We start from the raw sequence: 25378 nt of genomic DNA on the forward strand, positions 1-25378 counted from the left end.
CAGCTGGTCTTTCTCAGAAACTGAACAAAACTTTACTAACCTGTTTAATAAGTTTATAACATTGTTATTATTTACTTTCAACACTATCAGAAAAATATAAAATATAAAAATATCATCAGTTCTGTTCTCCTGCTATAAAACACTGAGGTTCAAATATGTCCTGACGTCTCTTCTAACGCTGACAGTGACTGAAGTCATAATGAAGCAACAGTGAAGTTACTGAAATGATCATAAAACGACTGAGGAAGGAAGAAGATGGAAACAATTTCAAACATTTCAGGTCAAACTGCTGCAAAAACACACAACTGTTTATCTTTCTGTGTGAGGGATGCTAACGAGGTTAGCCACCTGCTACGCTAACTGAGATACGTGAGACAGAAAGAACAACAGGAGGTCAACAGAAACCAGATGGAGGAGAGAGGAGGAGATAAAAACAGAAATGTGAGAGTTTGATTTGTTGTTTCTGGACTGAAGCCCTGCTGACACACACACAGATGAGCTGAGATAATAAATAAGTCCTCTTTATGTGTGTGTGTGAGACTAATCGTCCAGTCTGCTGCAGCTCTTCAGGTTGCCGGGCAGATCAAGTGTATCGGTTTTTATTTACTGTCAGTTTTCGAATCATCACCATCATCAGTGATAAGTGTCAGCAGAGCGTCATGTCTACAGTCGGGGGGTAAATGTGTCTGACTTCATCTTCACAGAGCTGCTAGCATGTTAGCTGCAGAGTTTGCGGAGCGTTTCAGAGACTTGAATGATTATAAACTTCCTGTTCCGCCTGTCTGTCTTTCTCTCTCTCTGCCCGTCCGTCCGTCTGCAGGAGGAGCAGAACCGAGGGAAGCCGAACTGGGAGCACCTGAACGAGGATCTCCATGTCCTCATCACGGTGGAAGACGCTCAGAACCGAGCGGAGATCAAACTCAAACGAGCCGTGGAGGAAGTCAACAAGCTGCTGGTGCCCGCGGTGAGTCACCTGACCTCTGACCTCCACCTGACCTCTGTACCTCATGTCAGTCACTGCTGTCTTCTTCTGTGGTCGATAGTGTTTGTTCCACCTGTGTTCTGTGACCTTTAACTCAGATTAATGACAAGAAGAATTAATCTGAAGGAAATGCACACAAAACAATCTATACTAACACTTTCCTTTAAGTTCCTTTAAGTTCATTAATGCTCAGTATATAAACAGTTAATAAATGCTGTCGGTAAAGTCGACTGTGCAGAGTTTTAATGCAGCTGAATTCACAATTTAGTTGTTCTCATTTACGTATTTTTCAGTTTCCTGTTTTCTGTTTGCTGTTGATAGCGAACGATTCTGAAATTGGATTGCGGCTCATACTGTACACGCTGGGCTGTGATAACCAGCAGTCATTACCTGCTGCTGCTGAAGATAAAATCATTATTTTATGGTCAGGACATCATCTGTCAATAAACAAAAATCCAGGTTCATGACAGCAGCTGTGCTGTGAGATCAGTCTGACAGTTAGCAGCAACAAAAGCTTGTTATACAGCCACAAAGCATCTGTTGCCACATCTGTATAAATGAACCTCAGACGTGTATTTATGCTTCTCGCTGTGTTGTGTTCCGGTAACAGATGTTTTGTGGCTGTACTTGTAATTGTATCACTCATTTTAAATGTCAATATATCTGAACTCACAGCACAGCTGCTGTCATTAAGCAGGATGTGGTTTATTTTATCTGATGATGTCATGATCATAAAATAATGATTTTGCTGCTCAGCATATCTCTTAGTATTTATGAGCCATGATCAAATTTCATACTTTACAACAGAAACTACACTATGAGTTCGGCTTCATTAAGACACAGTACAGGTGATCACAGAGAGCATGTATACTCTGCCAGTCCACCGCCACAGTTTGGGAACCCGACTGTATAGATTTCCTCATCAGTATTATTGGCTGGACTACAGCAGCAGGACCCGCCCTACAACCACAACCGACCGACCGACCGACCGACCGACCGACCGACCGACTGACTGACTGACTGACTGACTGACTGACCGACTGACCGACTGACTGACCGACTGACTGACTGACTGACTGACCGACTGACCGACTGACCGACTGACTGACCGACCAACTGACCGAGTCACTGAGTGATGAAGTTACAACATTGGTCAGCCAAAGCCGGCTGAAGCTAAATATCCCAGAATGCATTTTGCACCAACCGACAGCAATGATATGGTGGATATTAAGCTGTTGTTGTTAATGTCAACAGGTTTTAGTATTTTCTCAGGCGAGAAAGTAACCATTTAGATTCCCAATATGTAGTCAGTTTATCTAAATAAAACCTGTTTGAGTAGAGAGGATCTGTGCGCCGCACAGACTGGAAAAAAACTGGACGTAGTCTCCGTGACGTCTGGTTTGTGGACTCCTGTTCTGAAGCCTCGAGTTTGGCGATTTGAACGTCGCCATCTTGGATTTGACCGTCGCCAGTGTGATGGACTCTCCGGCTGACAGCGGAGACGCTCCGCGGTGTGTTTGGATTTTTATAACTGAACTGATACCAGGACGCCAACTTTTTATTTCTCTGACGTTTTCACATCACAAGCGATCAACAGCAGCATTAAAACATGAGTCTTGCAAGTAAAACCTGCGACTCATGCAGCTGTTACATCAGTTTAGTGTGGGGCAGCTGCTCTGCAGGTGCGCTTGATTTGAATGTAACTGCACCCAAAATGCTGCCAAAACTTTCGTTTACAGTTTCCACCACAGCCTCCATGATCATCGACTGGAAAGAGACAGAAAAGGGAACATAGAGGCCTGAAGGAGAGCGCAGAGTTAAAGCCCCAAATAACATCACTGATAAAAAAAAACACAAATGCGGAGTGAAAAACGATAGATAGAAACAGATGAAAGAGCAGGAGGAGTTAATAGAGAAGTTCAACATCCCAAGATTTGAGTGGAAAGTTTTGTTCTTGTAGCTGCATTTATAACCTTTTTTTTTTGACTCAAATGTATTTTAACCATGTCAACACTTATATCTGCTGACAACTATTTTATAATGAGTTATAAACCATTTATTAACTGTTTATATATATTAATGATAAACAGTGTGTGTGTGTGTGTGAGGCAGTGAGACAGTGAGACAGGAAGTGCAGTGATTCTGCTGATCCTCACTTCCTCCACTCTCACTTCCTTGATTTCATCTGACCAATGGGGAGCCAGGAAAACGGTGTCGCCGGGCAAGAAAAGAGGAAGAGAACCAGTTAAATTTGTGCGACATAAGACACAATTGGGCTCATGTGACACGTGTGTGTCTGTGTGTGTGTGTGTGTGTGTGTTCCATGTTGAAATCTGACAGGAAGTGTGAAGTTGGTTTCGTGTTGCAGTGATGTTAAGAGTTGTGTGTGTGTGTGTGTGTGTGTTCAGAAATTGGTTTGAAGGGAAATGATTTAATTTGTTAACTCGTTCTCTAATTAGTTAATTAGCTCATTAGTGGAGGGTCGGACAGGTGTTGATTCTTCCCTCGAGTGCGTAACTGAAGACTTGCAGGTAGTTTGTGTATCACAGGAAGCTACGTGTGTCGTCATATTATCAGAGCTCAGCGTCTAAACTTTGCTCCACAGCTCCACCTGTGGTCAAAAGCTCCAGAGAGAAGGTGTAAGGTTTGAGGACTCAATAACAGACAGACTTCCTGCGGTGCTGATCGGACAGGAAGCTGCTGTCCAACAGCCCAGAATAACCTGCAGATCTTTATAAACACTCCCTTACATAACACGGACTTCCTGTCCTGTGTGTCTGCTTCCTGTCCGCTCCATTGTTCCTCTGTCATTGATCATCATGTGTTAGTGTTTGTCTGACGGTGACACATATATGTATATATATATATATTATATAAACATATATGTACAGTAAATGTGTATATATGTTTGTGTAGATATATATATAATACAGGGTAGTTGTGTACAGTAAGGCCCTGATCAGACAGAGCGCGTCTTGCAGGTTGCAAAACATGAGGCGCATCGCACTGCCCTTTTTGTTGAAGCCTACAATTTAAAAAAAGAGCAACTGTTGCTAGGCAACCACCGAGTTACCTGTCCTTAGCTTTTAACTGTTATTTTGCTGTGAAGTAAACGGACTCCTGTTCAGATCATAATAACTACGGTTGGTAAAGTCATGCAGCTCCGTTTATCCAGCAGCTGCCGCCACTGGTTTGTCCTCCATGACTGTTGTCTCTGTTGTTGTCATCGCCACAGAAGGCCCGCCTCCCAATTCATCTGATTGGATAATGGGAAAAACACACTAATGACATCGGGACTTTTCCGCTCTGAGTTGAAGTTTTTTCAGCGAGCAAAAAGCTTCAATCTCATTGAAAACAATTACAAAAAGCTGCCCAGGCTGCTACAAAGCGCTCCGTCTGATCAGGGCCTAAATGTGTAATTAATCAAATATTCTGTTTTTAAAATGAATTGGCTTAATTCTTCTTGGGTTTTGAAAAAAATGTATTAAATGGACAGGATTTGTAATTACTTAACATTTTAGTGATACTGAGCAGGGCTGTGCTCAGTGTATATATATATATATATAACATTATATTTATGTGTAGATTTGTGTATCTACAGTATGTGTGTATGTGAGTGTGGTGCCGCTGTGTTGCAGGCGGAGGGCGAGGACAGTCTGAAGAAGATGCAGCTGATGGAGTTAGCGATCCTGAACGGGACGTACAGAGACGCCAACATCAAACCATGTAAGAGACTAACTGACCAATCAGAGGGCAGAAAAACCACACCTGACTCTCTGCTAACATGCTAACATGCTAACACAATCACTGATGGATACATACTAACTACTGTGTCTCTTCCTCCTCTCCTCTTCCTCTTCTCCTCCTCCTCCTCAGCCTCCCTTGCCTTCTCTCTTGCAGCTTCCTCTCAGACTCCTCGTGTCCTCCCTGGCCCCGGCCCGGTCCTTGCCCCGCCCACCACCCTGCGTACACCCGCCCCTGCAGGCCCCGCCCTCATGCCGCTGATTCGTCAGATCCAGACGGTCCTGCCCAATGGGACGCCTCACCCGGGCGTGTCGGCTCTGATGCCGCCGGGCGCTGAGTCGGGTCTGATCTACGCCACGCCGTACGACTACCCGTATGCTCTGGCGGCCCCGGCCTCCATCTTGGAGTACCCCCTGGACTCTGGGGGGGTGTTAGGTAAGCCCGCCCCCCCCTGCTCCTGCGACTGCTCCCCCACGCCTCACCACCACCCCCATGGCCAGTGGAGCCCCGCCCCCACGCTGCTCCTCAGACACGCCTCCTGAAAGATAGAAAACAAGCGCTCCTCCTCGCTCCATAACACACACACACGCACACACACACACACACACACACACACACACACACGCACACACACACACACACGCACACACACACACACACACACGCCTCGTTCACAGTGTGGCGTCTGACTGACAGAGAAGAAAACAGGAAACGCTGCATGGAGGACAGTGATGATGTCACTTCCCTCGGGATAAAATAAAGCATCTATGAATCTAAACAATGATAACAATATAAACAATAATTACATGTTAACAATGATAACATAAATAATAACATGTAAACAATAACACTTGACTTGTGTTCTCACTGTCAATAAAACATCAGTTAAAATATAAAATATATAATTTTTAGTCCAACATGAAACATGTTGAATTATAGAATCAGTTTCAGTGTTCGTCCACAGGGCGGCGCCGCACTGCGCCAGCAAAACCTCCTGCTGGAGCTTCGACTGTCAGACGTTTCAGTCGTGAACGAGGCGTTCAGGTACGACCGTGTCAACTTTACTGTAACGTGATTGGCTGAAGATGTTTGTACTACTGTTCCTCTGAGCTTCCTGTCACACAGAACCTCACCGGGTTTATTTAACGACAACAAACGGATGTTAGAACTGCAAACCATCGCGCTCTGACGTCATGTGACAGCAAGAGTTTCTGAAACAAATAAAGCCTGTGAATGTGCAACAGAGACGCTGAGCTGAAGCCAACACGGCTAAAACACGCCTCCAACACGGCTAAAACACGGCTGCGTGTTTTGATACTAAACAGACTGCTAACTGTGCTAAACAACAGGCGATTTCTGTGTTTTTTTTCTGTGTCGTACCTGAGTTTTCTCTGATTGGTCAGTTTTGTCTTTTGGAAAATCCGACATATCAGGAAAACACTGAATCTGAGATTTAAAGAATGAAGTTGAAATATTTCAAGAAATAAATTATTATTGTTTTTAAATCTAATAACATTATGACTTAATTCTTGAAAAATTATGACTTTTTATTTGCAATATTACGACTTTTTTTTCTCAAATTACAAATTATGATTTAAAAAAATTACAAAAAATCAAAATATATTTTTTGTAAAACATAATACATTTTTTTCTTCTCAAAATATGCCAAATTATTATCATAATGCTTTTTCTCTAAAAATATTACAACCTTTTTGAGACATTACATTTCCCTCAAAATTTTACATTTTTGTGAAATATTATGTTTTTATGAGACATAATAAGTTATTTGTAGTTTTACAACTTTTTACAATTTTTTCTCAAAATATTACTCCTAGTCTTGAAATATAATTACTTTTTTCTTGAAATATAATCACTTTTCCCCAAAGTATTACGATGATTTTCCCAAAATATTACGCTTTTTCTCTCAAAATATTACAATTTTTTTCCTCGTGATATTATGACTTTACTCTGGAAATCTCAGATGATGTTTTTCTAGCAGTGGTCCTGATACTCCATCGTAGGAAAACACTGTGACAACCAATGAAACTGAACGATCTGATGGGGGCGTCGTCCTCATAATGACATCACACGATTTAAATGTCGACCTGAAATCCTTTCAGATCTCACCTGTAACCAGAATCAGCCTCATTTTGTGCCTTAACATGTATTTTCTAATGATTCTCTCTCTATGCGTGTGTAGCTGTGTAGATGTGATGACATACCTGTACCTGTACCTGTACGTACCTGTATGGACTGTTGTGTGACACTGTGGACAGGTGACTCCATGTCTTCCATGACGGTTTGTGGTGTCTGCCGTCTGGTGCAGGTGCGGTGGCCGCTAAAGTTCGGAGACGAGAGCTGCGTGTCCATCCTTACCAAAGGATGGTGACCGCAGGCCAAGGTTAGTCCGCTCAGCTCCGCCCCTTTGTCTGCGCACCTGCCTTTCCCAGAATGCACTGCCACACCAGTCAGCTGGCATCCAGGGTGTTATTAACTTAATGCTACAACAATATATGAACCTGATGTATTTCCCATAAATGTGGCCGTTATGGCTCTATGTGTCATGCTAACTTTGCTCTCTCCAGCTCCGTTGTAGAGATTCCGGCGATTCATAAAAATTATGTTTATCACACATGCGTTAAATGTAATTACAACACGTGACTGTGTGAGGAATTACAGTTTGTAAGTCTGTGTCGTCCTGCTCATTGTGTTTTATCCTCCCAACTTGGAAATTTGCAGACAGGAACCATTTTATGTATCTGCTAAGTTACTACTTCTCTAGCAGGAACAGATGCTGAGCTATCCACAGCCTCAGACGTAAACAAACCTACGTGTGCAGATGAATATGTGGGTGGTTCGGTTAGCCAGCAAGCTTCCGCGGATGTAGTTCCCTATGCGGTTAGCCATAATGGATGCTACAGACAATGGCCACGTTTATGGGAAATACATCGGGTTAAAGACTTTATTTTTCAGGAACTACTTGATAAACCCTGATAGTCCTAATTAAAAACATCTTAAATGATTGATCTGAATGTGACGCCTGATCCTCTAGAGAGAAGACGTCTCACTCTGTTGGAGTTGTTGGAACTACATAAACACTCTGATTGTGCAGTGGTGTTACAGAGTGGAGCTTCTTCCCTCGTAGATGATCTTTGGTCGAGTACAGACACACAAACTCACAGACAGGTTTCATCTTGTCATCAAGTTACTCACAGAAGTTAATTAGTGACAGGAACAGCTGATATACTGTGATATAATCTGATATAATCTGCCCCTGACTGATATCAGCTCTCTAAATATCAAAGTGCAGAACAGAGAAAAAGAAAACCTGAACAGAAATAATTTGAAATGGTGAGAACGCCCAACAGCAAACAGAACAGGTGTGTTCTGGGAAACGCAGGCCAGATGTGTGATAGTGATACCTGCCCTGTTCACCAGGTGAGCCCTGTCAGCCAGTCAGCATGTGATCCAACAACAAACAGAAAGTAAATGTTTTCCAAGTTTATTCTTCACAGCAGAACGATGACAGTGTTTAAAATGACTTCCTGATGCTTCCTGTTCCGTTATTTTGAAGACGCCGTGATGTTGATGACAAATAACGGAGCAAACACTTTAACTAGAAATGACTTGTTCCTGTAGCTGTAAGAAGAAAACTTTATTTAAAAAACTTCAACATTTTAACAAACCGTCTTGTTTGCTGTCAGAGTCACATGTTTCAGTTTCATCTCTGAGTCCAGGACGGGTTTAGCATGTACATTTACTCAAGTACTGTACTTAAGTACAATTTTGAGGTACTTGTACTTAAGTATTTAAATTTTCTGAATCCAAATTTATGCACCAGAAATTTTTTCGTCTTTCCTACACAAATTAATATCTCACAGTCTCATGCTGCTTATGCACTGATTCACCAGTATTAGTAATGTAGTAATGCCCCATTTTCTGCAAAACAAGTACTTTTACTTCTAATACTTGAAGTAAATTTACCTGTTAATACTCTGTTCTTTTACTAGAACAGAATTTTAAATGCAGAACTTTTACTTGTAATGGAGTATTTTTACTTAAAGGATCTGAGTTCTTCTTCCACCACTGAAACAGGTGGAAGCTGCCTCTGTCCACAAACTAGCTAACTGCTATTAAATAGCAGGTTTCTAAACCTGTCCAAGAAACAAGAAACATGTCAACTCACTCAGAGGTGAAACAACTGAAACAGGTGACTCTGACAGAGAAAACAGAGGAGTTCCTGCTTGAAGTTCTCCGCCGTTAAATTCTCGTTCGCTAACAGTGTTCATCCTGAAGTATTTATCTGTGTGCACAGACCAAGTCAAGAAAGAAATGTTTGACTCTTTGCCATGAATGAGTTTAGTTTTTTCCACATTGAATTGGATTTTCAAACAGTTCCCGATTAAAAAGTCGAGTGTTGTCTCTTGCGGTGCTGAAATCAATCTAATCTAAAAAAAACCCATAAACTATGATGAGAGAAGAGTTTGATGAGGAATCTGATGTTTCTGCTGATGATCAGAATGTTTTACATTCTAGTTTTATCTCGAGCTTACAGTACAGCCTCTACAAATACTCAGAGTCTAGCTCGAATACAGAATGATCAAGGTTGAAGTTGTGGCTCCCATGATGTCACAGCAAATCTCTTGACCAATCGGATCATCGGATGGCAGAAAACTGCTGGATATCGTCCAATAGAATCCCAGAGTTCAGGTCACTGTCCATCAGCAGGAGTTTTGTTACTAAAAAGATCAAACTGTAATATTTTATTGATATTGATCAAAAACTAAGCAACATTTAGGTAACACTGACAAACTTAATGAAACAAATCTGATGAAATTGCACAAAGTCCTGGTCTGACCCGCCGTGGTGACGTCTGACTCACTTGAACAGATTTCACTCATCCAAACGGCTGCTGGTAAAAACTCGCATAACGCCGTCGACATGATTTATTTACGTCTCATCTGTGACGGTGACGGGCCAGATGCTGTCTGTCCGCGGCGGGTTGTGTTCAGGTGTGACCGGTAAACCTGTGTGTTTGCTGGCGTCTGGCTGTGATGGCGGCAGACAGGTGGACGACATGTGGCTCCATCAGCTCCGTGTGGCATTCAGAGACACTGGACGTGATGTCACTGCAAAAAACAAGATGTCATTTTCAACACGAATGAAAAGCTTGAATCTCAAAAAATCTTTTCCAGGACAACTTTTCTTTTTTTGTGCATTTTTTCCAATGGAGTTTTGAATGGGTTTCATAAGCAAAACATGGTAAAACCTTCTTTACCCAAAGAACATCATGCTCATTTAAAAGGTTTTAATACCCATAAAAAAATTAACATTAGTTACAAGTTTTTTACCTACCTATAATACTAAAATTTGTTATACTTTTGTTTAATTTATTGCACGTTTAAATTAAAATTGAGAAATAAATAAAACTTTATTGATAAAGATTTAAATTTCAAGCAGAGCTGAAACAAACAGAAACTTTATTAATTACAACTTTGCTCACTTTGGGTTATCAGTCATTTCAATCCATTATCTTATGAAGCTGATAGCTTCAAAAACACTCATTTATATTTTTACATTTATTTACATTTATTCATTTGGCTATCACCGCGGGAAGCAGGGATGTTGGGGGTACTGCAGCCCGCCTCCGGGTGGCTTAAAACCTATGAGCCCATTTGTTTTGTTGTAATAATTTATCTTTTTTCTGTTGTGTGTGAGCTGGTCTGGCAAAAACAGACCCTGCACCTAAAGATAAGGGAGTGAGGAAAAGAGGTGGGCATGCCTGACAGAGCCGCTTACTGTGGACATTTCACTCCACCTCTACAGTCCCTGTAGGCTTTTTAAATTATGTTGAGCAGTGCGAGCTTTCAATGTGATTTCTTTATTGTGTGTAGTTTTGATGTATGAGTGTTTTTAACGATTTACTCTAAAGATTAGAGAGGCTGCTTCAGTAATTGTCAACGTCTCCATGTGCACAGTAATGTCGCTGCAGCAAATATTTAGAGACAATTAAGCAGCAAAACTAAAAACTGCGTGTGTGTGTGTGTGTGGGGGGGGGGGGGGGGGGGAGTCATCACCCCCAACTGAAATGTTCCCGCGGCTCTACAAAAGTCTTGGAGAATACAAGTTTTCCCTGTTTCATTTCGCTCTAATCTATATATTTTTAATTTAGATCATACTTCTGAAGCACTTTTGTCATATGTGGGATATTTTATATATAATTGAAAAAAACTGTCAGAGAAATTCCCTCAAATTGAGACAAAAATGTAAAAATCCAGAAAATGAGTTTCACCATACGCTGATGATACACTGATGTATGTTGTAGAAAAATCGGTGACCCCTGCCATCATAAAACCACCTGGTTGAATGGAAAGAAATCCGTCTTAAAGTTTTAAAGTCAATGTTGATGTTCTCTTAGGAGGAAGTTTTGTGGTTTGTCGATGGAATAAAGTCAAAAATATCTCACAGTAGTATCTCTCCTGGTCGTGTATTGATGTAAAATGACCAAACAGCCCCACAGATCACTTTGAAGAGACCTGAAAAATGGCTTAAGCATTCATGAATTTGAATATTTTTTTCCAAGTTTAATTTATTAAACCATTGTTTACTTTTTGTTTGTTTTTAATTCCTTTATGTAACAGAGTTCCCAACAACAAAAGCTGTTTTCAAAGAGCTTTCTACCCTCCTTCAGGAATCAAATTTTAGCCAGAAAAACTGTTGAATTGTTGCATTTATTCATCAATGTATTTCTTGATTTTTCATGGCTGGAAAATAGTTAAAAGCTCTAAAAAATATTGGTGTATGCCATGTGTAACTTTAAAATACGAAATGTAAGCCGCACTTCAGAACCTGAAACCACTTTAACCAATAACAATAATAATACAATTACAAACAAAAGTTAAAAGATGGCCATGTGTGACCAATAAAGCTAATAATTATGAAATAAAATCTTTAAAATGAACAAATGTAAATACAATACATATAAAACAAGACATTACAAATGATGTTGAAAACAAACATATCTCAGGAAACAGACGAGAATCACGTCATTCAGAAGTTTCACAGCTGTGGACACAAACAGTTTCTGAATCTTTAACCAACTCTAAAAACTAAAAACCTCAACTTGTGGATAGAATACGTCAGTATTGTGGTTCAGTGTTTAGAGACAGAAACAGTACGATGTTTACACAGCTGATCGTGTTTCTCATCATGTTTGTCCTGATGAAAAATACAAAGAATTATAACCTGGATGTTCTCGACATTGAACCAACTGAGTTGTGTTGAAAATGATATTTTGTTCAGACTGTGAAGTGTGCGGAGCTGCTGGTTCCTCAACATTTTAAAGTTTTCTTTTAACTCCTTGATGTTACTGAACATAGAATCTCTCCTGGATAATGTTACCATCATGGTAACATTATTTTACAGTTCCTTTAATTTGATAGAAATTTCCCTGAAGTTTTCTGAATACTAGTTTGAAGTGAATACTTAGTTTTTAGTGTGTAGTTTTGTGTGTCAAACTACATTAGCACATTAGGTTGTTTTCTTAAAAACTATAACAAGCACATTTCCCATAATAACACATTACATAACTCTTTCAAAGAAATGTCCTAAGAATTAACAGTTACACAGCAGCTACTTTTTTCTGAAATTATTGAAAAAACCTAATATGCTAATATTAGGTTTAGCATGCAAAACTACACACTGAAAACAGAGTATTTTCTGTTAGTTAGAGTTGTCAAAAGTCTACTTTACTTGGAAATTTTGAAAAAGAACAAGAAAAAGAACCCAAATAGCCTCTAAGGAGCAGCTAAACCAACTTAATACTCTTCTTAGTTTTTTCTTATAGTTTGTATCAAATGTCCCTAAAAAATAAACAGTAAATACCTGCAAATTACTCAAAACATTTCCAGGAAATTAGTATAAAATTAAGGGACCTATAAAATGAGGTGTTAACATCATCATATATGTTGATGCTCTGACACCAGTTTACATTATGGATACTGAAATGATCCCAAGTGTAATTTGAAGCTCTCTGATTGGCTGTTTGTTAGTGAAATGCACCTTGGGACTTGTAGTTGACTTTGCTCCTTCAGTTTTTACGTCCACAGTCTTGTAGCTTTGACTTTTTATTAAAGAACCAGATATTTTCTAATACAGCGTTTCATCCTTTGTTGTGATGATTCAATCAATCGAGTTTCATGTCCATCATAAACTGTTAATATTATCAATAAGGAACATAAAGCAGGAACAGTTACTGCAGGAACCAGAGACACCTGAAACATCTCCTCTCACTTCACACCTGTTTTAGAAACAAAACCCAGAACATTTGGAGACGAATCTTCTGGAGGCTCAGTGTCTCAGTTTGTTACGTCTGTTGGATTTATCTTCTTTTCATGAAACAGATGATTTTTATGTCCTCCTCCGCTGCCGCCAGCACAGCAGACAGTTAAAACCTCCGACAAACCTCAAGACGATTATTTAAAGAGAATAAATGTGTCTGAACCTGAGCAGCTTCAGGTCACTTCCTGGACGAGAAGATGAAGAGTATGAATGCATTTTACAAAAAGTATTCCACTTGAGACTTTTTTATGTTTTACTGTAAGCTTCTTTTTATTTCTATTATTTTTTTGTTATTGCAAAGAAAATAGTATTTACTTGTGGCTTGTTGAAATATATATATAAAAATATATATAAAACAGGAATGTATATGAAATGTAAGATTTTACTTGTATTTTGCAAAGAGTGAAGAATACAGTAGAGGTCTGTTTAGCAGCTTTATAGTGCCACTGTAGAAATGTTCCTCTATTTTTGAATCTATTTTAGGGCTTTATACAAAAGAAGGGAATTCCCTGTTTATATGCAAGTTTCTATGACATCATGTGAATGATTAAGCTAAGGGCTGTTAGCATGCTACCTGCTCAAACCTTCTGTTAGTAAAAAAATAGTGTTGCTTTCTATCATTTCAGAAAAGATTTCCATGTTGTAAATAGAAACAATTCTTTTGAAAAGGCAATAAAAACTATTATTGAGTCAAATAAACAAAAATGTTTACTGTCGTCTTCCTGTTCGACTGCAGTTCTCACTAAATTCATTCCTGCTTCAGACTTTAATATTCACCTTCATCACCTGCTACTGCTTCTAAAATGGAGGATAAGTTAGCTCAGACTGCTAGCTACGATGCTATACACTGCACCTTTGAGTAGGATTTTTACATTGCTGGAGTACTTTTACATTGCTGTATTGGTACTTTTACTGCAGTAAAGGATCGGAATACTTCTTCCACCACTGCTAACAAGATGTAACTCAGACAGTAAACTAATATATTTCCCTTCATGTCTGACTGTTTGACTTTATCTTATTTTACTGTGAGAACAAGAAGATTCATTCTATTTGCTGACTGTTGCTTCAGTGTTTATTTAAACTTTTTTCTTCCCCCTGCCGAGATCTCTTGTTAGGATGCTGCTAACTCAACATGTCTCCGCACGTTTCATTTCTTACTTTCTCATCCATCATTGTTTCAATAATCGAACTTCACGATATCATCTTGCTGAAACTAACTTCCTTTATCTTCTTTTGTGTTTCTTCTTCTTCCTGTTGTGTTTCCTAACCTCCATCCAGCCGCCGCCCACTAACCCTCTGACCTGTGACCTCCTGTCCCTGTGATGACCCTGCTGCCTGCTGGTCGCTCTGCTTCTGCTGTGGTTTCTGCAATAAAATGTACACACACACACAGACACACACACAGACACACACACAGACACACAGACACACACACACACACACACACACACACAGACACACATTACAGACCTGCACTGAATCACTCTGAAGCAATAATGGAGGTCTGAACCGTCCACCAATCACAGAGCTCGACCCAGGAGGGCAAACGTCTGTCTGTCCATCATTTTGGTCCAGACTGAAATATCTCAACAACTGTTGGATGGATTGCTGTGAAGTTGGGTCCAGACTGGTTAGACTGGTAACAGACTGGTTAGACTGGGTCCAGACTGGTAACAGCTGACTGAAATTATCCCAACAACTGTCGGATGGATTGTTGTGAATTTTGGTTCACATGTTCACGCTCCGCTCAGGATGAATTATAATAACTCTGATCCTCTGACTTTTCATCTATCGTCATCATCTGGTCAACATTTAATTTTGTCCAATACAGGTTCAATTTTTACCCAGTTTGGATCAATATAGCAGCTGTGATAATGTTATTAGAGCCAGTTTTAGTGGTATTTTTTAATTGACTGTTGGGTTATTTACCCAAACTAAAGCTTGTTACAATCTACTCTTTTTAAAGTTACATATCATGGTTTGTTACTGATTGTTAATAATTTGTGTATCTTTTGAATGTCACATCGTTTTGTACAAGAAACAAAACATTTGAGACAGTTTTAGCTAAAGCTTGTTATGTGTGAACACTGGGTCAAAATAACAGATTTCTAAAGTTAACCCGATGTTGTGTTGTTGCCATAGTGATCCAAACTGGGTCAAATTTGAACCAGTGATTTTTTTTTTTAGTGTCTACCCGCAAAACTAATAACATTACCATCAGCTGCAGCTGTACTTTGTATTAAGCGCTACGTAGCAAATGTTAGCATGCTAGCACACTGAATGAATGGTGAAAAACATTATGGGTGTGACCGCCCGATCTGCGTAGCACATGTGTAAGGAGGTCCGACATCTTGGACAGCTACGTAAGGCAACACCACACCACTCTAATGTGGTTTGTTCAAGTGGTGTTGCTGTACGTAGCTGTCCAAGATGGCTGCCCTGCTCACCCATGCGCAACGCAAATCAGGTAGTGACAATGGGCTGTGTTTGCATAGAGGCGCAACGACCAGCTCAAGCAGTGCTCCAACTGTTTGGTGTTTTCCTGACCTTGAAACTCACTTTGCGCGTCTGTGTGGTGTTTTAGTGACGCTGCACAGGCGGGAGGTACGGTGGCCCTGAGAGCTCAACACACTGCAACTGAAGTAAACATTCAAATAGATGAAACATGATCAAATTAATAAAACATATTCATCAATTTGACAACACACGCAGTATTTAGAAAATGCGCTGCAAATGAAGACAACACATATCTGTTTGCATGTGTTTTCTTAACTTGCGTGCGTTGAGCTCTCAGCGTCGACGCAGGGAAGTTTGTTCAAATGATGCAGCACAAAGACAGTTGTTGTATTTTGGGTGAAATTTGGAGACGTCTCAGAACCAGGTCTGTTTCTGATGCATCATCAATCTGCTGCTGCTTTGGTGTTTTTATCAACAGGATCAAACTAAATACTTGCTGCGAATATGCTGCAATAATAGATTAATGCTTGAAATATCACTAAAACACTGTCCAGCCAAAAGTAAGGTTTAATGTGATTAGAGCAGGGAAGTCAGCATTAGACTATAAATGAATGTGGGTGATTCTTACAGCATCTGTTGTCACAGCTGCTTTATACTGTATGAAAAGCTTCTTAATTAGTTCATTAAATCCCTGCCACATCTGAGGTAGCCTATAATGTAAACAATTGTAATCAATAGGGAATGACATTGCCAGTCATTTTTTATGATGTGAGTGCTGATGAAGAAATGAAATCTATATTTTTCTATGACGTTGACTGTTCATGTATTTGAATTGACTTTTATAAATATATAAATACAATTTTCTTGCATTTGTCATCACTTTGAGGTTGCCAGGCAACCCGCAGAGACTCCAGGAAGTCACTGCTGACAGCGGAGAAATGGTCCAGTTGTTACAGAACGTTATGTTACGCCACTTTGTTTCATGTCTCATCTGAGCTACAAGAACAATACAACAGTATAATTTGATTATCACAGTTTATCACGACTCTGTCTGCTAGAAACGACCTTCATATGCTGCTGATCTGCAACAGCAAATACATTTAAGAGGAAAATCTAATGCCTCCTGGATCACATTCTGACCTCTGACCTCTGTGATTTACAAGAACCCAACACTTCCTGAACTGGAGAACAATACTGAATAAAATACTTTCCTCCTAAATGTATTTGACTAAACCATTTATTCAGATAAAATGTCATTTTTAGGAGAATGAGTTTGGTTTAGTGCTACGTGTGTTTGAAATGTTTCAATATGATTTTTATTTTATTTTTTATTTTTCTAGATGTGTTTGAAGAGCATAAACCTGTTTTTCTATTTAAAAAAATCAGTTGTGTGTGTTTTTAATGTGTGAATGAAGTAAATGCTGAGCCCATGTTAAATAAACAATAAAAAATAAATAGAAAATAAAATAATAATGATTTAAATCAGTAAGTGACAGTTTGATCCTCGGAGCCACAGACACACATCAATCTAAATGTAATAAAAAACATAAAACTCTGACGTCATCGTTCATATTGAACCAAACTTTAAAAAGTTTCCAGACATGATTCAGTTTTTCTTTATCAACACAAACGTCTTCCTGTTTGTTTCTCACATGATCAAACTGTCACGTCTGACAGCCGCAACCCGTCTGAAGGTTCAGATCAGAGGAAACCAGCCGCTCATCAGTGATGTCACGGTATTACATCATGTCCCCGCCGAGTGATGTCACACCGTCTGCAGCTCTGAGTCTGATACATCACTGGGAGATTAAGACATTTTATAATATATCAAATCAAAAGCTGTGTTTCCTCTAATGAGCCTTTGTTAAGAGTTTGAGACCTTGACAAGGAATTTAATGATATATTTGTATCATTTCCCGCATACAAGCATTCATTCATAAATACTAATCTCCCCAAAATGTCTGAGATGTGAGACGACAGGTGGCACATTTTGGAAATCAATATATAATCAGCAGAACATCAGCAGCCAAAGTCACTGATGGTGCACTTCTACAGTCACTGAGTCCATCCTCACCTCCTCTGTCACCATCCGGTCCGCCGCCGCCGCCGCCGAGGACAAACGCACGTCTGATGCACAAAAGCATACAGAGAAACACAGAGAAGGTTCTGAAGCATCAGCATCATGTGAAGCAGTGAATCCAGTGATGCTGAATCTCTGCTGTGTGTTCAGGATGTGACCAGCAGGTAGCAGCATGTTCACACTTATTCAGAACACACAACACACACACACGCCTGTATCACGCCTGTCAGCCTGACATGTACACTGTAAAAAAAAAAAAAAGGTAAAAAGTCTGGCAGCAAAAGTTGCCAAACACAACCAAAACCTTTAGTTATTCTACAGACATTTATTTTAAAAATACGGATATTTACTTTGGACATTGTCTACATTCTTACAGTCCAACCATTATAAAATAAAAAGAAAATGTCATTATAAAACATTGATAGAATGTTAAACAAATGTATAAATCTGCACAAAAAATGAAAAAGATTGCAGAACTACCTTAAAATTACCTAATTTAAATGAAGACTCTTGTTTTCATACAGTAATCTTTGGTAAATTCATAGGATTATCCAATCCATCCACAAGAACTCCCCATCAAAGTACAGATTTCTGGATGTAAAACACAGAACAAATATGTAAAATTACATTCAAATTACCCTCCTTTAACACCCATTAATGGTATCTTGAGAGCTTTAAGCTTTTATTTTATGTGATTATCCAATCTATTTACAGTAGATCCCTGGTAAATGTTGGTTTTATACTGTACAAAAAATAAGATCATGTGATAATAGTTACAAAAACATAATTTGAATAATCATTACTTTACTAACATTATTTGATAGTATTTAAAAGCAATTATCAAATATATCTACATACATTTCCCCATTAATGTATGAGGTTAACTTTATATAAACATTATTTAACAGTAATTACAAGCAGCTCTCCAATATATTTACAGGCTTTTCCCATTAATGTATAGGGTTTACTTTATATAAACATTATGTGACAGTAATTGCAAGCAACTCCCCAATATATCTACAGACATTTCACATTAATATATGGAGTTCTGAATGTACAAAAACCAGAAAGTCTATGCAAAAGTACCTTTAGTAACTGTCAAGTCTTTTCGAGTCATCTGCCTCAAGTCAAAGTCGAGTCTTATAAGTGTTAGTCAACCAAGTCGCGAGTCCTCAAAATTGCGACTCGCGTCAAGTCATGCGACTTGAGTCCCCAACCTCTGACAAATATTTATTGAACTGTCCTTGGCCATGGAAATAGGTGAATCTGCGTGCTAAGAAAAGCCTCAAGTTCATAGGACAGATTGAAAGCCACCCACTTCCTTTCAGAATTCCAACGATGGCTGTGATCCTGTGCAATGAGCCTCAGCAAGCCTTGTCCTGAGAATACACAAGCAGAAAATATGTATCATGCTCTTAAAAGTACCTGCACACCAACAGGTGTCAATGTTGTTGCTGTATTTTTTTCAATGTACACACAACGGCAACTTTGCCTCCGACCCTCACAGCAGCTGCAGAATTAAATTAGGTAATTTTTAAGTATTTCTTCAATAATTTTAATTTGTTTGTGCAGATTTATACATTTCTTTAACATTCAAGCAATATTTTATAGCGAAAGGCTCGAAGGGGCCACCGCTGGGGACCCTGCGTTGTTGTTGTTGTTGTTGTTGTTGTTGTTGTTGTTGTTGTTTCGGCAGTCTGTGGACTTACATGCGACACAAGTGATTTGACTTTCAAGGGTATTGACTAGCTGTTGTTAATTGAAACTCACTGTAGTCCTCACTGTTAGTAGTCAGTTACACAATAGTGTGTTGAGTAGTATGTCATCCATTTTGCAGTTTACAGTAAAAATCTGTAAATATGCCACTTGTGAAAATTATGCTAAAAGCAATGTAAATTAACAGTTACTTGTGGATTACTGTTAATTTGCACTTTTCACAAGTGGCATACTCACAGATTTCTACCATAAAGAGCAAAATGTACAACTCAACACACAATTGTGTAACTGACTACTAACAGTGAGGACTAAAGTCAAATCTCTTGCATATAAGCCTACAGTCTATTGGCAGAAACAATAGGTTGATCGAGCCCCACAGTGTGTCCCTTAGCCAATTGATTGGAGTTGTAACTGTAGTTCTTCCGGTAAGTAGGTTCAGGTAAGTATAAGGAGTTGCTAAGATCGGTCGGTATTTAAGTTAGGTATTATGAAGATAGGTATTAGTTGTTGAGATGCTAATTGTTCCTACAGTAAGTATTTAAGGTAAGTAGGTATCTTTTAGGTAGGTATTTCTATTGCAGTAAGTATTGAGGTAAGCATTAGGATAACGGTAAATAGGGTAGGTATTAAAGTATTGGAGGTAAGTGTTTGCACAGCAGTAAGTCTTAGAATAGGGTAAGTAAGGTAGGTATTACTGTAGGCCAAGGTAGGTCCCAGACTAACTTAAATTATTAAGGTAAATATTAGGGTTAAGTATTAAGGTAGGAGGGAGGTAAATGTTAAGTTGGGGTTGGTTAGATAGCTAATCAAGCAATTCTGAGGCTAATTGTATAGGGAAATTTTGGGCTGAGGCCTTAGAGCGAGAGTAGGTAGGTCTAAAGGTAAGTTAAAGGTTTCTTAGGTATTTTGGAAGTCTAAGAGATTGGATCCTTCCAGGCTGTGGTTGACTCGTCCTCCAGAGTCTCTTCAGCTTCTATGGTCAGTAGGGTTGTCCTAGGTCCCGCTGCATCCGCGGCCTAGCTGCAGATTTTGGGGGGTTGTGAGAAAATTTGAAGGAGACTGATTGTTTGGGGGCCAAGGTCAGATTCGTCGTGTGTGGTGCATTGTGGGTTGTTGCATGAGTGAGGCTAACCCTCATAGAAGACTGGCCCACGTTCAGGGTCCTGCCACCCTGGACCACCACACCCTGCGTGCTGCCCTATAGTCGGGACACAGGGGGGCCGCATACTTACCACCTGACCGCCGCAGGCTATTTGTTAACACCGCTAGGTTGCCCTAGCCTGGCCAGTCAGGTCTGAAGATCCTAGGTCTCATGACTTTTAAAACCGGGTTGTGGAGCCCATGTCGCCTGTGTTCCATACACCGCACGACCCCGGGAATCGCTGTTTTTAAGCTAAAACTGAGCAAAAGTAGTGGTTTTTAAGGCAAGTTCCTGTGCCCCGTACGCCGTACGACCCCAGGAAATGCATGCTATCTGAGAGAGCCTAATTTGTAGATTAAGATTTTGTAGAAAACTAGTTGTTAAAAAGGCAAGATTCTGTGTTCCATACACCGCACAACCCCAGAATTTGCCACTCTAGACCTATGTAAAGAACTATAAAATGAACAAGATACTGTTTTTAAGAGCAATTTCCTGTGTCCCATACACCGTACGACCCCAGGATATGCCATTATACTTACCGTTATACTGCAGGAACGGAAATCAGTGTCATGCTGAAATTCAGTTTGTAGGTGCCTTTATAAATAGAGCATAAAACTGTTATTTTCTACTTTTACAGCAAAATACTGTTACAAGCAGTGTAAATTGACAGTAACTTGTGTATTACTGTTGATTTGAACTTTTTTTTCTTGAAGTGGCATACTTACAGATTTTTACCGTAAACAGCAAAATGTACGACATACTATTCGACACACTGTTGTGTAATTGACTACTAACAGTGAGGACTACAGTGAGTTTCAATTAACAACAACATCTGAATACTCAACAACTGGTCAAATCACTTGCATGTAAGTGCACAGTCTATTGGCAGAAACAAACACATTACTGTTCTTGGTTTCATTACATAATGTTTGTGTGGTACCTGTGTTAGTGAGGAGCTTGGTGGCCTCCAGTAGCTTCTCTGTGTAGACTCCGGGTTCATAATCATCCATTTCAGAAGTGACCGGGTGGAAAACTCTGGCAGCACAGCCTTGAATAGCCCCAGCAGTGCAATCCAAACCGTCAACATCTTTCTCCTGCAGAGCGATGACACTTATTTACGTCCTCCAGCATGTGGTTCTCTGGGACATAAAACAATGATACAGTTAGTTGTATATATGTTTTTAGTCAACCACCTTGTTGCAAACAAGTCACGTGCCTGCCTGGATACAAAGGTTAGAAGGTAGTGCAAGAATATATTCATTTTTTTAACCTGAGACATGCTTTTACCAAAGATGGAACATGTCACTGTTGAGTAGATTTGGTTTGTCAAAGACACTAGTAGAGCAATAAAATAAGCACAGTAGAAACGTCAGTTCGGACCACTGTGTTCAACTAACTGACTGCTAACAGCGAGGACTACGGCGAGTTTAAATTTTAAATATTTTTTCCACAAACCTTGTTACTTAATTACTCAGAGAGTATTTACATTAACTTGATGAAAATTAGGAAATTAATTTGTTTTACACACAAACTCATCAAGAGTTTTGTTTACTAACTGAAATTCAAGTGAATGGGCCCAAAACTTGCATAACTTTGATGCCACAGGTGTGAGCAAGACAGACATGTCTCACCCTGCAGAAAATTCTCATCCTCGCACCATTGAGATTTGATGTTTCACCATGACAGAGGAAGTTGCTATAACTTTATTGTACATGCTCCAGTCTGCACCAAACTTTACATGTTTGATAAGAGTCCCGGCCTGAACACGTCTACATGACAATATTCCATCAGTGATGCAAACTGGCTGAATAGCGCCCCCTACGAAATTTCAGCAAAGCAGCCCCAGCAGCAGGCAAAACAGTGGACAAAGGAAGTGATGTTTATCTCCTTCTTGCACTGTCTGAAAACAGCCCGGGTCTGAAGACATCTACATGCCCGTGACAGAAGACCTTCGATTGCGTCGTGGCCCGACGTACATGGAGGCGCGAGGGCCCGTTCAACGCTGCTTGCAGCTTTAATTGTTGTTGCTGTTGTTGTTCTGCTTCTCTGACCCACTGTGTACAGTATTGTAAATAACTTTGTAAATATATTTAACAGCCCAGTCTCTGTAGGGGTGGATGGCATTTTTTAAAATATCTTTCCTCCTGTTTCTGTTAAGTCAGGAGTTATGTCAGTGATTTGTATTTTTGTTTCTTTATGTTTAAATAGGTAATTTTAGGTTGATTAGCTTTAGTTCCCTTTTGTTTGTTGTTTTGCTGTTAACTCACCCTAAAACCACAACCATGAAATAAACATTTAGAGGCTGCAAAATCCCTTGTTGCTGCTTTTTTTTTTGGCAGCTGGGGAGAGGGAGTATCATTTTCATGTTGCGCCAGGGTTTCTCTTAGGCCGGGTCATAACAATATATTTTTAAATTCTTCTGCTTCTCCCAGTTTAAAGGCCCCTAGAGGCCCCTCTACTTAGCAATGTGTGGGCCTGTATAGACTGTCTTTGATTGACATCTCCCCTAAAGTAGTAAAACACATTTCTGATCCACTGGAGATAGAAATATGGACGTATATTCAGACTATACAATATATATCTAAAAAAACACAGCAGTAGAGTGGACAAAAGAGTCATTAAGTTTCATTCAGTGTATTCTGCTCATTCATCATTCACCACAGTTGACAAAATTGACTTCTGATTTATTTTTGTGTGTGCTATTGATGGATAATATTCTCCCACAATGCAATGCACAAAACAAATTGAGGGAGCTACAAAAAATATCCCTCTGAAGAAGAGTGTCAGGTGGATATATTGGATAGTTGCTTGTAATTACTGTCAAATACTGTTTATATACAGTAAATCTCATACATTACTTGCAAAAGTCTGTAGATCTATTGGATAGTTGCTTGTAATTACTTTCAGATAATGTTTATATAAGGTAATGATTATTACAATTATGTTTTTGTAAGCCATTTTCGCATGATCCTATTTTTTGTACAGTATCAAACCAATATTTCTACCAGGAATTTACTGTAAATAGATGAGTTAATCACATACAATTAAAGCCTAAAGCTCTCAAGATACCATTAATGGGTGTTAAAGGAGGATAATTTGAATGTAATTTTACATAATTTTTTTGTGTTTTACATCCAGAAATTTGTGCTTTGATGGGGCAGTCTTAAGGATAAACTGGATAATTCTATGAATTTACAAAAGGATACTGTATAAAACAAGCCATTATTTAAATTAGGGAATTTTAAGGTATTTCTGCAATGTTTTTCTTTTTTTTGTGCACATTTATACTATATACTATTTTTACTGTATTTATACTGTATACTAATACTATATTTATTTAGCATTCTAGCAATATTTTATATATTTTTTGGTTTTTATTTTACAACAGTTGGACTGTAAAAATGCAGATAATGTCTACAGTAAATATCTGTATTTTAAAAAAAAATTCTTCGTAGAATAACTTTTACTTTTTTTACCGTTATTTGACGGTAAGTTTTTTTACTTTAACTTTACTTTAAAGTAAAAAAACAGAAAGTTGCCTTAATTTTACATTCAGTAATAGGATGTGTATTATTTGTATTTTTACATAGAATTCAATGTAACGTAACATTCAAGACCTTTAAGTAATTGAAAAACCCTTTAAAAAAACTATAATATTCCATTATATTAATTTACAAATTACAGCCTTTATTTTATGGTGAATATTTTTAATAAAAATAATTTACTGTGTTTTTATGGCATTTACACTTAAAGTAGAAAAAAACAAAAAAAAACCCTGTAAAATAATACAGTAAATTTCTGTGAAATGACTTTTTTTTACAGTGTAGGACAGTGGTAGAAAAACTGCCTGATGAAAGCTTTTGTTATTTACATCAAAACGTTTACATCAATTCTCACAAACCTCCTGTAGAGAACAAATAAAACCCAGTGAAGTTCAGCTTGTTGCATCTAAAACTGCAGCAGGAGGAGCCAACAGCATATATACTCACCCATTTATAGACTAAATAAGCTGTTAACTTTCACTTGCTAATGTGAAACATGACATGAACACTGTTATAAATCATTTTTATTATTAAATGAATGAAAAGAAATAAACAAAACACATAGGCCTGTTTCCTCTGCAATGAAAAATCCAGCAAATACATCTTTTTGCACACTCAGTTTATTTTATTTGACAGTCTAATAACAGCAGTGTTGTGACATTGTCATAACCTTTGTCTCATTTAAAATGAACTCTTTAATTTTTAAAACCAAACAGTCAGAATGAGTATAAGTGTTTGTTTTTGTTGTTCATTTGCTTCTTTTTGTACCTTTTGGGTGATAAATCAGACTGAAAAAGCTCCGAGTTCTGATGACTGATGACGACCTTTAACAGTGATTACAGTAGATTTGTGAAAAATTATGTAAAAACTTTTGATAACAAAAGTCAAAACTTCTGCTTTCATCAAGGTGTCAAATAGTTCTTCTAGTGGGCCGGATTTGGCCCACAGGCCGCTGTTTGCCTACCACTGTCCTACATGTGGGTGTCAGTTATCCGACCGGCTGACAGGCGTGTTTCAGGCGTGTTACAGGCGTGTTGTGTGTTCTGAATGTGTGTGAACATGCTGCCATCTGCTGGTCACATCCTGAACACACAGCAGAGATTCAGCATCACTGCTTCTAAACCACCATCTGCCTTTTACATTTTAATATTCACACAGTGAATAAAATAATAAAATAAAATAAACTACAGTAGTTTAGTGCATTTATTTACTGTATTTGTACAAATAACAAGAAACAAAAACATTTTATTTCTGTTGATCTGCCAGCTGTTTGTGTTTGTGTTCTGGTCCAACAGGAGTTCAAACAGCACTCTGACACCAGAGTTTAATGTCCTCCTGCTACTGATAATAAAATCAACTTGACTTGAATCCCTTAT

General features: G+C 38.8%; 1 protein-coding gene across 3 annotated transcripts in view; it reads left to right on the forward strand.

The window, feature by feature from the left end:
* Positions 1–15943, forward strand: part of LOC137197475 (KH domain-containing RNA-binding protein QKI-like) — a 30070-nt gene extending 14127 nt beyond the window's left edge. The window contains exons 4-8 of one of the 3 annotated variants that reach the window (XM_067610911.1): positions 821–964; positions 4621–4708; positions 4859–5161; positions 7053–7127; positions 14345–15943. In XM_067610911.1, the coding sequence (XP_067467012.1) occupies positions 821–964; positions 4621–4708; positions 4859–5161; positions 7053–7127; positions 14345–14358 (624 nt within the window). In that variant the 3' untranslated portion in view covers positions 14359–15943. Of the gene's footprint in view, positions 1–820; positions 965–4620; positions 4709–4858; positions 10358–10796; positions 12642–14344 lie in introns of those variants that run through there. The other 2 variants (XR_010931434.1, XR_010931433.1) reach the window with 2 other exon arrangements.
* Positions 15944–25378: the final 9435 nt, after the last annotated feature.

Source organism: Thunnus thynnus, chromosome 14, assembly GCF_963924715.1.
Source record: "Thunnus thynnus chromosome 14, fThuThy2.1, whole genome shotgun sequence".
Classification (NCBI taxonomy): domain Eukaryota; kingdom Metazoa; phylum Chordata; class Actinopteri; order Scombriformes; family Scombridae; genus Thunnus; species Thunnus thynnus.